The sequence below is a fragment of the Lepidochelys olivacea genome (assembly GCF_965140295.1).
Source record: "Lepidochelys olivacea isolate rLepOli2 genome assembly, chromosome: 2".
In the NCBI taxonomy this organism is placed as follows: domain Eukaryota; kingdom Metazoa; phylum Chordata; order Testudines; family Cheloniidae; genus Lepidochelys; species Lepidochelys olivacea.
The window spans coordinates 119883734-119898149 of record NC_140412.1 but is presented as its reverse complement, the minus strand read 5'-3'; the positions used below and the strand labels follow the sequence as shown (position 1 = coordinate 119898149).

Here is a 14416-nt window from a genome sequence, read left to right as displayed (position 1 = left end):
AACCAGGGAACAGAAGGGAATTACACTTTTCTTCTACCCATTATTGCAGCAGTGGCAAAGGAGTTGCTGCATCAGCTCTGTGCAATCAGTGGATCTCCCTGCTATGGTAGGCCAATCCTTTTATGGCCAGCAACCAGGTTTTGAAATGCTTTGCTTTGCAGTGCAGGATCTGGGTCCCTGAGTAAAGACTCAGGTCCTCTGACTCAAGCAATATGCATTTGTATTTACAGGTTACATTTAGATCAAGTGCCACAGATCTGTGTGGTGGATCTAAAGTCTCAACACTGCTAATGACCCATGTGTGTCGATACAATGCCACATGATGGAATTTCTGTTTATATAGCTGATGTTCCTGCTCCCTGGCTTATATCATCTAAAGGCTTGTCTACATGTAGCAGTAATGCAAACTATAGGGGAGTTATTTCCAAAACGCACTAATGTGTTTCACATTAATTGGCTCAATTCCCCACTGATTCTGTCTGTACTGGGCATGCTCCCGGGGACCTGCAATTGCAGCTCTGGGCTGCACCTGAACTGAGAGCAGGGATTCTGTGACTCTTGTGCTCTCAGTGAGCTCCCTGCTGGCTCCCAGGCATCTTGGATGAGGCAGACGCATGTGGAACAAGGAGTCTGGGAGGGGAGACTGAGACTGGACATTGGTGGGTGGGGAGGACTCTGGGACTGGCTGGGTCAGGAGACTGAGAGCCAGTAAGCAGGGAGGAATTAGTTTTGTTGAGGAGCCAGGTGGGGAAGACTGGGACTGAGAACCACAGAGGCAGGGAGAAGGAGGTGATGGGAAGATCAATTTGATGAGGATCTGGGTTGCAGGGCAAGAACAGGGACTGGCGAGGCAAACAAATTGGGATGAGACACCTAAGGAGTAGAGACTAGCTAAGTGAGAAGAATGGGACTGGAGCGAGGAACCAGGGTGGGGAAGAGGGGTCCCACTTCAGGGGAATGGGCAGAAGAATCTATGCCCACTAAAGCATACTCATTTTTAGATCCTGGAACAGAACATAATATTCCTGAGTCTCACCATTCCTCTGCTGTCAGCAAATACCTTGAAACCCACTGGCAGTGCCCCATCCTCCTCTAGTGCTAGTCCACATAGCAGTAGTAGGTTGTCATCCTCTATCAGTTAGTGTTAGGTCAACTGCCACAGATCTGCGTGGTAGATCTAAAGTCTCAACCCTGCTGATGACCCGTCTGTGCCAATACAATGCCACATGATGGAATTTCTGTTTTTTCACTTTGCTTTTTCAAAACAAAAACAAAAACAACCTAGATTGTGCGCATGCACGCACACCCCACACAAAACTACACCACCACAAAATCAATCATAGGACTGGAAGGGACCCCGAGAGGTCATCTAGTCCAGGCTCCTGCACTCATGGCAGGACAATATTATCTAGACCATTCCTGACAGGTGTTTGTCTAACCTGTTCTTAAAAATCTCCAATGATGGAGATTCCACAACCTCCCAAGGCAATTTAGTCCAGGGCTTAACCACTCTGACAGTTAGGAATTTTTTCCTAATGTCCAACCTAAACCTCCCTTGCTGCAATTTAAGCCCATTACTTCTTGTCCTATCCTCAGAGGTTAAGAAGAACAATTTTTCTCCCTCCTCCTTGTAACAACCTTTTATGTGCATCCTTTCTCTTCCTGCAGTGTCCTGCCTCATTCACTACACACCTTCCAACTTCTGCAACAAATAAAGCAAAAGTCCTACAGAAAACAATCTCCTTTACTAGACAGCCCGGATTCAGCTCCAGTGCAGGCCCAGTGCAGCCTGAATGAGGTAGGGGTCCTGTGGGAAAATAGTATGTGACCATGTAATTAAAGACTGAATTATAACACATACATGCTCAGGGGACGAATTAAGGCTGCACCAGCAAACTTTTGAGGGCTTGACTTTGGAACCTTCATAAGATCCTTTTAATGTAGTGTTTTGTGTGTGTAATAGAGTATACACGTAACATTATCTGACTGTGTGGCGGTGAACACTCCTACACACCTCATACTATTACTTGATTTTTACTTAGCCCTAGATCCATTTTGAATTTTAAAAGTGGACATAGTCATGATTAATATTTTATCCTTTTCCAAATTTAAGTTTGGTATAGGGACTAAGGCCTCATCTACATGAGAAAGTTGCATCTATTTAACTAAAGGGGTTATTTCATAAAGTGTAGTCACACAGCCTTTTGCACCAATTTAAATAGTTTTAAAGAACAGTTATCTGAAACCAGTGCAACTTCTATTTATGAACTAAACCTTAATCTCACAGATTTAATAAAACGACCCACCCACAACATCTTCTCTCCTGTCTGCAGCTTGACCTGTTTCCTCATTATGAAAGAGGTCACTTGCTTTTAAACTCAGTGATAATAATACATAGCTTTAATATAACTTTTTATCCATACATCTTAAATTACTTTACAAAAAGTAGGTAAGTATCACTAGATAACATTTACAAGAATACTTATGTCTTAGGGGATGTCAGTGGGGCGTAGGCACTTGTAAAATGGAGATAGCAGGCAGAATTTTCAAATGGGGAAACTGAGGCACAGGGCAGTGAAGTATAGTTGCCCAAGGTCCCATAGCAGGTTAGTAACAGAGCAAGGAACATGACTCAGATCTCCCAATTCCCGGTCCACCAGTGCCCCTTCCATTAGATAATGCGGCTACCCAGTAATAATCAGCTGGAAGCATAGACTGAAGAACTGTAGTTAGTGGGCAAAGAAAATAAATCTAGTTCAAGAACACGAAAAAAGGAAGTTTCCTATTACATTCCAGTTTAAGGAACTCCTCCACCCCGAGAAACTATAGATGCCAGATTTGATCTCATTTTCACCTGTATAAATCCCAAGCAGCTCCACAGAAGGCAGTGGTGTTAATCCATGTTTGTACAGAAGTGAGATCAGTACCCAGCCCTGTAGCTTTCACTTGGGTATTAATTATATCTGCAGCATGAGAACACAAGCAGCACAGAAAAAGCAGCAATTACTTAACCTGTTTCCAAAATTATTGGAGGAAAAAGCAGAGACTCAGGTCTCAGAGACTTACTCTCCATGAAAAATAAATGGAAGTCAACACTTTAAATGGAAGTTATCATACTTAAGGTGAGTAATTTTATTTCATTAAATATATATTTTAAAAACATACTGTGTAAAGGAATTAGGATTCTCAATAATTTATTATGTACATTAGCAAATTCTGTTTACTGTTATTATACACAGAGCACTGAAGAGTATACCGGAGAGGAGCTGTGCCAAGTTCTTCAGGACCAAGGCAAAGCCATTGTGCAGATAACCAGCTCAAAATGCACTCTTCTCAGTTCATATCTCTTTAAATTAATTCTGGCCATTACTACACTAAATGCTTGACGAAAGGTCAGGGCCTGATCATGCAGGGTGTTGAGCTCATATTGGGAGTGCAGGGTGCTCAGCAATTTACAAGATTGAGCTCTAAGAGAGGTTAATGTTGTACTACTCAGTAGTAAAGAGCCTTTGGGGTCTGATTCTGCTCTCTCTGACACTGGAGTAACTCCACTGAGGTGAATAGAATTTCATTGGTATGAAACCAGTGTAGGCAAGATCAGAATCAGGCCCATTGGGTCTATGGGAGTGGGTTAAGCAGACTATCTGAGCTGCGGTGGTTTCTTTTTTCTTGTCCTCGTAAGATACATTGCAGTTTATCTTTAATTCTCAGTCCCAACAGGGCTTAAATCTCCCCACTCCCTGGAAAGTAATACACAAAGGTAATTATCCATCTTGTGTAAACAACTGCAAGCACTGCTCAGATTTCCTGGTCCAAGAGAAAAACCAGATCCAAGTGCCTGGCATACATTGACCATTCTTAGCAAGGCAGTTCAGCCTTCCTATCAGCTTTCCAGAACTCTGATGTAATTCAAGGTACCTCAGCATTATAAGCTTTCCATTGCCATGCCAGTTTGCTCTCCTATTTCAGGAAAGGAAAGGAAAGAAGTCAGCTCTCGGATGATTAAACAACACCCAAGGATTAACAGAGGTAAAGTAATCAGATTGTGCATTGGTTTCCTGTAGGCACTCTATGGTATTTGTAACATTATACGTAAGGCACCTGTCATCTCACAGCTGAACAGACAACAAACTATGGGGCCTGTCTTAAGTGACCACATAAAGGGACTGACAAATGTTGATAGCTTAACAGAGGTGGTCTTCTAATAAAGGTGGAGTGGAAGTGTACTCGGTACATCTGGGGATATTTTGTGGTGACGTTTTAAGACAGGAAGCTGCTAATATGGGTAGTCTTTTGTACAAGTTGCATTGTATACCAGTGACCACCGGTGCCAAACGACAGCACGATTGCTTATGGTTTTGTCAGTGTAGTGGTTGCCATGGCCTTTGCCAAGATGATTTCCTTGGATCCAAGTAGCCCAAAGATCTTGCTACATTCCTTTCAGGGAAAAAGGAGTTTGTTGAAGCAGTTACTTCCTTGCAAGGTACCTCCTTGAGTCACAATGAAGGGCTAGGCTGCAAAATCAGTTTCATGGCATATCTGCAGCAACTTCTCTGCTGTTTTTAATCACACAGCTTTATTCATAGAAGAGCAAGGGGATAGCAGAGTCTATGAGCAAAGAAATCAGTTGGATGCTAGCTGACTGGGTCCCTGGAAAGCCTCAGTCCAAAATATCCGTCTCAAATGGGACCAGGTGGTAATATGTCAAGTTGGTGACATAGGCTGCTGGATCATCAGTGTCTTCTAGCTCTGAAGTAAACTCACTAACACTTTCAAACCTAAAATTAAAAAAAAAAAAGTCAAATCACTTACACAGCATGGGACAAAGGAGTGGAGGACAAAGGAAAGAATGAACATAAATTGTGGAAAGAGAGGTAAAACAACTGAAGACTGAATCCAGGAAACAATGAGGAAAGATACTTGCTAGCGAACCATGTGGAAACAAGACCGCAAACAAGAATGCTTTCTTGAGCTTTATCTCCAGCTAATGTTGCTTGCCCACCTTTCAGGGCAATGTTTTGAGTAAGTATTACCAACTAGGCTTAGTTCACATCAGACCTGAGTAACAGTAGAAGTATTTCTAATGCTTTATTGCAGCTTTATCTTTGTGCAGACTACTTTGTAAGAGAATGATCCTCCCAGGAATCCGCCCCTTCTTCCAGTACCTCAGCGCTTCATCCTAATGAAGCAGCGCTTTGTTTTTCAGAATGCTCCACCAAGGAAGGCCCATAAGGACTACTGGTGTCTCACAGATCACAGTCTGTGAACCGCTGACAGACTGTAATCATGCTTCTTTGATACACTGACCAAAGTAGTACAGCATCTACCGCCAGTTTCAGAATCATTTAGTGTTACAGGACTAGAGAGATTCCCCCCGACACCACCTCCCACCTCCCAGTTAACGGTAGGCCTGTGTCTTTCTAAACCATGGAAATGAATGGAGGGAGGATCAGTTTGTTTTCAGTAAAATAAGATGGTTATCTTCTTAAAAACATGCCCTGAATGAAAAACCAGACCAAACCTCATAAGATAGCATGGTATCCATATGGAGGCAGTAAGTTATCCATCTCATTAGCTAACAGTGTTTATTAAAAATTATTACCACAAGGATGAGCACCCTAATATGATAGTTGCCACCTATGGCAGTTGTCATCATAGTACTTGATGACACTGTGTATTTGTGATACATTGTTAGTGTGGCATATGAAAGTTGGCCTAGGTCAAAAACAGTAGCCAAGTCATTCTCAAGAATTCTTTTCTCCATGCCTCCCCTACTGCCAACCAACCACAGGAAGGCTCTGTTCCCAGGAAGTCAATGTTCTATCAGGCAATGTCAAAGATCTAGGAGAGGAGTTGCTTAAATTTTACTAGCCAAGAGAAGTTCAAACTATGGTATGTTAATGACTGCAAGTGGAGCACTTAAGAAGAACCTCTAGAGTTAATCCTACTGAACCACACTCTCATATGTGAGTGAACCATCTCTCTCTCTTCTAGGTTAAAACATGCTGGTGATGAAGGAAGGAAGGAAGCTAGCAAGCAAGCACTAGAAAAATGAGTCATGCAATTGAGGCCCAAATCCTCTCATTTCATTCTCACAGCCTTTGGCAGCTATTTCAAATGCTTCTGTTCTGAGAACACAGAGGACAGAGTCTGAATGGAATCTGCTTTTGTTTTGGTCTGAAAATGGAGATATAATCCTTTCCTTTTATATACAATGCTTTGCATTTGGCTTTTGCAACAAGTCAGAATAAGGAACTAAACTATGACAGAATGACTGCAATTTCTTGATGAGTCAGTGTATCCCTCTCTAATGCCTACAGCCTGACTGCCATCCCCTACTCACACAAGGTTTTAGTAAACCTAGTTTAGCTGGACCAGAATAAAAAATGATCCTATTCTCAGTTTCTCTTCCTTTGACATTTTCTGCACCATCTTCATGCTGCTGCATTATGGGACCTGCCTCGCTTGGCATGGAGCCAATATTAATATTTTCCGACATCTTGTTAGACATCATCGAATTCTCTGAAGAGAGACCAAACAGATGAAGCCTTAAATAGTTCAGTGTAAAGCTGGGTCATCACATTCATCTGAACTGATTAGACTGCTGCAGCTGAGTAACATAACTACAGTCATCCCAGCAACTTTACCACAGATTGCCATTAGGGCACGCTATTCCAGAGATGAACCAAAAAGAGCTGGGGCAAAGTAATGGCAGTCAAAAGCTTCCAACCCTACATGCAATTTCTCCATCAAACTCTTTCTTTTGGTTTCAGAAGCTTCACAAGTCATTGGCAGGAATATTTTAAACACGCCATAGCATTCTGATACCAGGCTTCTATCTACTTTCCATGGTCTTATGTTCAGGGTGAAAAAACTAGAAAAGCAGGAGACAGGTCTGTTAAGATTCTATCTTTCCCCCATCAGTATCTCTCCTGAAGAACAGATGACACTTCTGTTTAAAGTGGGACATATACCCTAGACTCTGCAATATTTTAAAATCTTCATGTGAAGCTGAACTCAGTTAAGGAGACTGCATCAGACAGCACTGCAGTAGGATATTTAACATGCTTCTGAGACGTTACAAACAAGTCATTTTCCCAAGTGAGAGTTTCTGAAACAATAGTTCTTCAGACTATTAATTACATGCAGATTCCTTCCTCTGTCCTCACTAATTATTCCCTAGTTCCTCAAAAGATACGTCCTCACAAAGGGCCTAATTCTCCTCTCATTGTACACACTGATGCAAAATGGGTAATTTCTCTCCTTATAATACGATTGCACCAGTGTAAATCATGGGTAAGTGAGAGGAGAATCAGGGACAGTGTGCTGCTGGTGAAGAAAGTATTAGCTGATTCTCCTCTCATAATCTACATGATTGTAAACCAAGAATAACTCCACAGAAGTCAATGAAGTAACACTAGTGTAAAATTGGTGGGAGAAGAGAGCCTGGTCCCATGTATCAGCCCGCATAAGATCAGTATCTGTATAGTGCCTCTGCTCTCTCTGGGTAGATCTTAAAGGTCAGTGATAGCATTTTCTTTTCCTGATAGTAAATGGTAGGATTTTACATTTCTGGCAATGTTCTATTCCCAACATTAGTATTTCAGCACAGCTCTCTATTTAACTTATTTGCATTCACTTACATAAAAATCCCCTATCCAGAGCTCTACATGCTAATAACACTACAGTAGGGTTGTCCTTAAAAATGCACATCTTCTATTACAGTGGATTTTTACTAGAAAGCAGCATGGCCAACTCCACAGTTTTCACCACCTGCTGCTGGCAGAAAGGGTCCAAATAACCCTTGTAAGATAAGGCTCATGTACAGCAAACCAGTGACTAAAGCAAAACCAGCGACTAAATTATGATGAGTAGAAGATGTCTATTTAGCACTTTTTCCTCTCAAAAGATTACAAACTATACACAAGGGGATCATTTCTGCCACCTCTGGGATGGAACACAGTCGTTTCACAGCATACTGCAACAGTACAACACATTTCAGGACAGGATGTGAAGAATACAGCTAAGTGAAATTCTAAATCTGAATCCTTTCCAGGCCATCCAAGGTCACACAGGGCACAAAACAGGCTCTAAAATTACAGGGGAAATTAAAGGGGCAGAATACAGTTACTCAAACTGGCATTTGGCCAGAACACCAGCACTAACTCTCCTGCTTACAAAAGTGCTACAACATCTTTAATGAAGCATGATCAGGATTTCCATTTTATGGATCTTACAAAACACAGCACCACTCACGATCTAATGCCTCTGAATGTTGGACACTGGTTCAATAAAGACTTATAGGAAAGAGTGCCATCTACTGAATCTCCAGTACCACTTTCTGAAGCATGTAGGTATTCTGTGCAAATTTTCTATCCAAGTTCAAAGCTAGCCAAGCCCTATTTAGCTTACAATATCTTAGAGTTGCTGAAGAAAAATGTGGATCTACAAGTTTTCATTTCAGGTGAGACTAGTCAGCCAAACAGGAATTAGCTCTTATTTCAGACAGAAAGCACCAATCCAGTCAATTCAACTGTACACAGACTGCAAATGGATTCCATAACACTCCAAAAAAATGTATACTTTTACTGAAGATTATCAACCTACATTTACATCTGCAATATAGGAAATCTTCACTAACTCTGCCTTTGATAAAACCACATCTTACACAAGTGATTGGCTATAAAATACAACGGCAAGAAGGACCTCAATTCAGCCTAAGAACAGCACACGTATAGATTTTCAGTTATTAACTTCTGAACCGTTCCCTGCAAGAGAAAACAAGCTACCTCTGAATTTAGAATATGAATGGGTAAAGACATCCTGTTTCATTCGCTTATTTATTTCACCACAGTTCGTCTGAAAACCCTGCATCTGTTATATATTTCACAGATTTTAAGGCCAGAAGGGCCTGTTATGATCATCCAGTCAGACCTCACGCATACCACAGGCCACTGCATTACACCATCTGATCCCCTGTTGTAGCCTAACAACTTTTGGCTGGGCTAGAGCATATTTTTAAATCAAGACTGGATGTCTTTCTAAAAGAATCTAAGTGATGGAAAAATCTATCATGTCCCTTGGTAACCTGTTCCAATGGTTAATTACCCTCACAATTAAAAATGTATGTCTGCTTTCCAGTTTCAGCTTTGATGACTTCAGCTTCCAGACACTGGATCTTTTTACGCCTACTTCCAGCCATTGGATTATGGCCCTATATGTGCTACAGTTCAAACTATGTTATCAAGGATCAAAGTTTGAAACAAGGAGCAAGATCCTGGCCACATTAAAGTCAATGGCAAAATTCCCATTGATTAAAACAGGGGCCCTCAACATCCTTTAAACCCTTTAGCAAACTGATACAGATCACATTCTAAATGCAGTTTAGAAAAGACCTTAAGTTTGGAAACCAAGCTTCTGTCCATTTGATCCATGACGTTTTTCCTCCCTTGTTTTCCTTGGTTTTTACTGGCTTGACTAATGGGTAGCTCAGTGTTTTTCACTGCAAATATTTAAAATGCTTGAATACACTGTTACCTCCATCTAGTTGAAGCTATTAAAGTGAAACATCAATCAGTTGGCATGACAGAACTTTACAGGAGTGCATTTCCATAAAAATTAATCTGTCAACATACTCATCGACTCAAACTCTATTTGAAAACTTTATCCCCAAAGTGCCTACAATGCAGACCCAAAGGGGGAGCAATAACAAATAAGAAGGTATATTTTAGTCACTGAGTAATAAATTGCTTGCCTCCTAGGAGGATTTCGCCTCTCTACGGATCCTTCACTTTTCCACACACTGGATTCAATCCAGCTCTCACCAAAGACAAAGTGTAACAGGCCAGTGTCCGCTCTTGTTCTGAGATCCCACACAAACAGCTTGGGATGCTTTCTGTCTGCTAGCACCTCCTGAGTTTTATTGATATTACCTCCACCAAACCACCATCACAATCCTGTGCAGCAACTTTCTCTGCAGTTTCCTCTAGTCCTCAGCCCTTTCTCTAGGGAGCGCTCTCACCACCCCAACCTCTTGCTTCCTCTGAATTCTGCTAGCGGCCTCCCTTGCACTTCCTTTCCATGCTTTTTAACTACCCTCTCAGCTAATAGGATAATTAGCCCCTTAGCCCATCAGTCCTCCCATCCCCCAGTTTGATTAGATAATTAAATACTCCACTCCTCCAGCAGGCCTCTTCTGGGGTAACTAATTAAAGCTCAGTGATCAGAGTGCTGGGTCAGCTACTAGTTCTCAGCATTCTGTCGCACACATCAGACCCTTGGTACCAATCACCCTTGAGGCCCCATGTTGCATCCACAGTTTTTCCACCAGAAGAGGGCCAGTCTCCTTTAGGTCACAAAACCGGGTGACTGGGCAACAAAATGGCAGATGAAATTTAATGTTGATAAAGGCAAAGTAATGCACATTGGAAAACATAATCCTAACTATACATATACAATGATAGGGTCTAAATTAGCTGTTACCACTCAAGAAAGAGATCTTTGAGTCATTGTGGACAGTTCTCTGAAATCATCCACTCAATGTGCAGCGACAGTCAAAAAAGTGAACAGAATGTTGGGAATCATCAAGAAAGGGATAGATAATAAGACAGAAAATATCAGATTGCCTCTTTATAAATCCATGGTACACCCACACCTTGAATACTGCATGCAGATATGGTCGCCCCATCTCAAAAAAGATATACTGGAATTGGAAAAGGTTCAGAAAAGAGCAACAAAAATGATTAGGGGTATAGAATGGCTTCCGTATGAGGAGAGATTAATAAGACTCGGACTTTTCAGCTTGGAAAAGAGGTGACTAAGGGGGGATATAATAGAGGTCTATAAAATCATGAGTGGTATAGAGAAAGTAAACAAGGAAGTTGTTATTTACTCCTTCTCATAATGCAAGAACAAGGGGTCACCAAATGAAATTAATAGGTAGCAGGTTTAAAACAAACACAAGAAAGTATTTTTTCACGCAATGCACTGTCAACCTCTGGAACTCCTTGCCAAAGGGTGTTGTGAAGGCAAATACTATAACGGGATTCAAAAGGGAGCTAGATAGATTCATGGAAGATAGGTCCATCAATGGCTATTAGCTAGGATGGGCAGGAATGGTGTCCCTAGCCTCTGTTTGCCAGAAGCTGGGATTGGGTGACAGGGCATGGATCACTTGATGATAACCTGTCTGTTCATTCCCTTTGGGGCACCTGCCATTGGCCACTGTCAAAGGACAGGATACTGGGCTTGATGGACCTTTGGTCTGACCCAGTATGGCCGTGCTTATGTTCTTATGACACTCCATTGGGAGTCTATTGATTTTTATGACTGCTGCAATGGGCCGTTAGGGTACGTCTGCACTGCAGCTATGAGCGAGCCTCCCAGCCCAGGTGGACAGACTTGTGCCAGTGGAGCTCATGCGAGTATGCCAAATATAGTTGTGTAGATGTTGCAGCACGGCATAGGCTCAAGCTAGCCACCCAAGCTCAGGCCTACCTTGCTCCCTGAGTCCGAGCTCGAGTGGGGAGCCCGAGCCGCTGCCGGCACTGAAACGTCCACACAGCTATTTTTAGCATAGTAGGTTACGCCCTGCTAGCACAAGTCTGTCTACCCAGGCTGGGAGGCTCACTCCCAGCTGCAGCATAGACAGACCCTTACAGCCCAGCCAAACTAACCAACCTTTAATCAGCTAGACGGGCAATTTTACCAACACAGGTCTTCGCACAGCACTGGGTTTGTCTGGGCATTAAAATGTTGTTAGGAGAAGGTTACAATTAATTTAAAGACCCCAATACTCAGGAACAATGTATACTTACAAGTGCTCTGCTGAATCTACATCCAGGTGCTTGTCTTTTCCGTTTGGTATACTGTGGTCAATAACTATTGTTTCAGTGTTTGCTAAACAAAATCCATTAGAACGCATGATTTCTGTGGGGAGAAGGGAAGAAAGAGGTAAAATGCTGAAAGTCTGAGATGGATCCAGAAAAGGGGGGGAGGGCGACAAGGCAGGGATAGGGTGGATGTGCATCACACAAAGCTGACATTACTGCAAACAGGACACACTGAAGTGTCAGTGAATATCTGTGCAAGCTAAATTAAAAGAAAAAGTCTTTTTATTATTTTGTAGCTTATTGATGAGCTGGGCTCATTTGCTGACTTCATAGCCACTTGAGCAACATCTGAGCAATTTTACTTGTGATCAGTCCTACTGAACTCATGTGCTTGAATATTTGCAGTTCAGAACCCTAATGTGAGAATATTTAGCAAATCTTCCCATCTGGGAGAAGGCCAAATTCTGCTCCCATTAAAGCCTGTGGCAAAATTCCCACTGACTTCAATGGAGTGGCATCTGCTCCATAAGGTTATAGTCCAACAGTATCTTGATTGTATTCTTCCCAGACATCAAGTTATCATAATTAAACAAAAAGATAAAGAAAAGAAATAATTACAACTCTAAATCAACAGCAACCTTGAAAGTAAGTTAGACAATAGGTTTTCCAACAGCAATTTTCCTTGGGCCCACTTCTCTATTGCCTTGAGCCTTGTGCAGTCATTACGTCTCTGCAAATGCTACCAGCTCAGAATGGCTGAATTCTACAGTCATTTTTTATAGGTCGGAGGGTCTGACACAATCCCCATTGAAATCAGTGGACAGACACCTATTGACTTTATGGGGCACTAGATTCGGCTCTCAGTGAATACACAAAGTTATGATATCATAAATACTTAGCAAGCTCACTGCAGCAAGCTTACACTTTTGGGGCCTGAATGCCATTGACTTCAATCAAGATTAGGCCCAACACTTGCAACTCAAATGAGTGGAAGGGTGGGGGCTAAGCCAAGAGGGAAGAAAGAACATGATAAAAGGGAGAGACGTTTGATTCAGGGCCAGTGGCGCAATGGATAACGCATCTGACTACGGATCAGAAGATTGTAGGTTCGACTCCTGCCTGGCTCGGTGTTCTTTGGGGGGAGGGATAGGTCAGTGGTTTGAGCATTGGCCTGCTAAACCCAGGGTTGCGAGCTCAATCCTTGAGGGGGCCATTTAGGGATCTGGGGCAAAAATTGGGGATTGGTCCTGCTTTGAGCAGGGGGTTGGACTAGATGACCTCCCGAGGTCTCTTCCAACTCTGATATTCTATGATTCTATGATCATGAATTAACACTCCTACATCTAACAATAAGTTAACTAAACTTCAAAGTTAAAGCTCTCAGGCAGGGAGTGAAGAAACATACCTGCATTTACTTTATAAATTCTGCATGAAACCAAGTTACAATTCGGGGGCAAATTTGCAACTGGTATACATGGATACAGCAGCATTGCCTTTAATGGTTTCTTACCCATTTACATCAGAGATTTTAGCCCCATGTTCATTAGAACACCTTTCATTCACTGGGAGCAGCAAAAGTACACTGGGGCTGGCACATCCTTGGAGTCTCCTCTCACTTGCACTCATTTCATACTGCCACTGACTTCAATAGATCTTTTTCCTGATATACACGAAATTAAGAGGAGAACCAGGCCCTGTTTGTTAGTTTTGAGCATTATCTGCAGGAACAACAAGAGAACTATCCCGCTGTTGAAAGGGTGGTGGGGTGGGTCTGGACACAAAAGGTTTGCATCTTGAACCCAAAGTGTTTGCCACCCTGTGATACCGACCGACCTTAGATGTGAAAAGACCTGAGGTTTAAATTTTTTACAATAAAGGTACATTTTTGCATTCAGACTAACACTCATGTGCCTCTATGTTTATGTGGAAAAATTATTCTCTGACTTCTGGTCCATTTTGTATTGCACCCAAGTTGAACAGGATGTATCTGTGAGAGGTTTTACACTGAATCCCTCCAGAATCCCACTTCAGCCGTGACTCCCTGTCAAACACTGTTCAGTAGACTGAGATGCAAAGTCAAGGATCAGACTCTGCTTTCATCTGGTGAGTTTTGTTTGGTTCAAATATTTTAATCTGGAGTGGACTGTGCTGGACACAGTTGGTTTTCTTTTAGTGACTACAAAATATTTTTGCAGCATACTCAGAGGTTACAAGTCACCTAGAGAGTTGTATTATATCCAATGTAAAGCAAGCCCAGCATGTCACAGTTTTTTCCGAGTGTCCTTGACATGACCTAAGAATATTACAGCATTACCCCTGCAGTATGAAGCATTTTAGAAGTTAACCTTTAGTGCCATCTGCTGGAACCATCAACTCAACAATGCAGTCATTTCACTGTGCAAAATTCAGACTAGGGTTGTATCAACTAAACAGCGGATTCTGGGCTTTATTTTGAAATTCTTTATAACAGCCAGTCAGTACATAAGACTGAATACCACAGAGTGCTTTTGGATACCCAGACAGAGAGGAAAAAACAAATCAAGTCAGGTGTGATTATAAACTGTAGGAGTTAATTTGGGATTTAA

The 14416-nt window shown here is 42.0% G+C and overlaps 1 protein-coding gene across 1 annotated transcript in view; it reads right to left on the bottom strand.

The window, feature by feature from the left end:
* Positions 1-3102: 3102 nt before the first annotated feature.
* The window catches only part of PXDC1 (PX domain containing 1), a 29900-nt gene continuing 18586 nt past the window's right edge, over positions 3103-14416 (bottom strand). Inside the window, exons 4-5 of the mRNA XM_084619084.1 lie at positions 11817-11928; positions 3103-4778 (exon numbers count right to left, since the gene is read on the bottom strand). Of these exons, the coding sequence (XP_084475210.1) occupies positions 4661-4778; positions 11817-11928 (230 nt within the window). The 3' untranslated portion in view covers positions 3103-4660. The remainder of the gene's footprint in view (positions 4779-11816; positions 11929-14416) is intronic.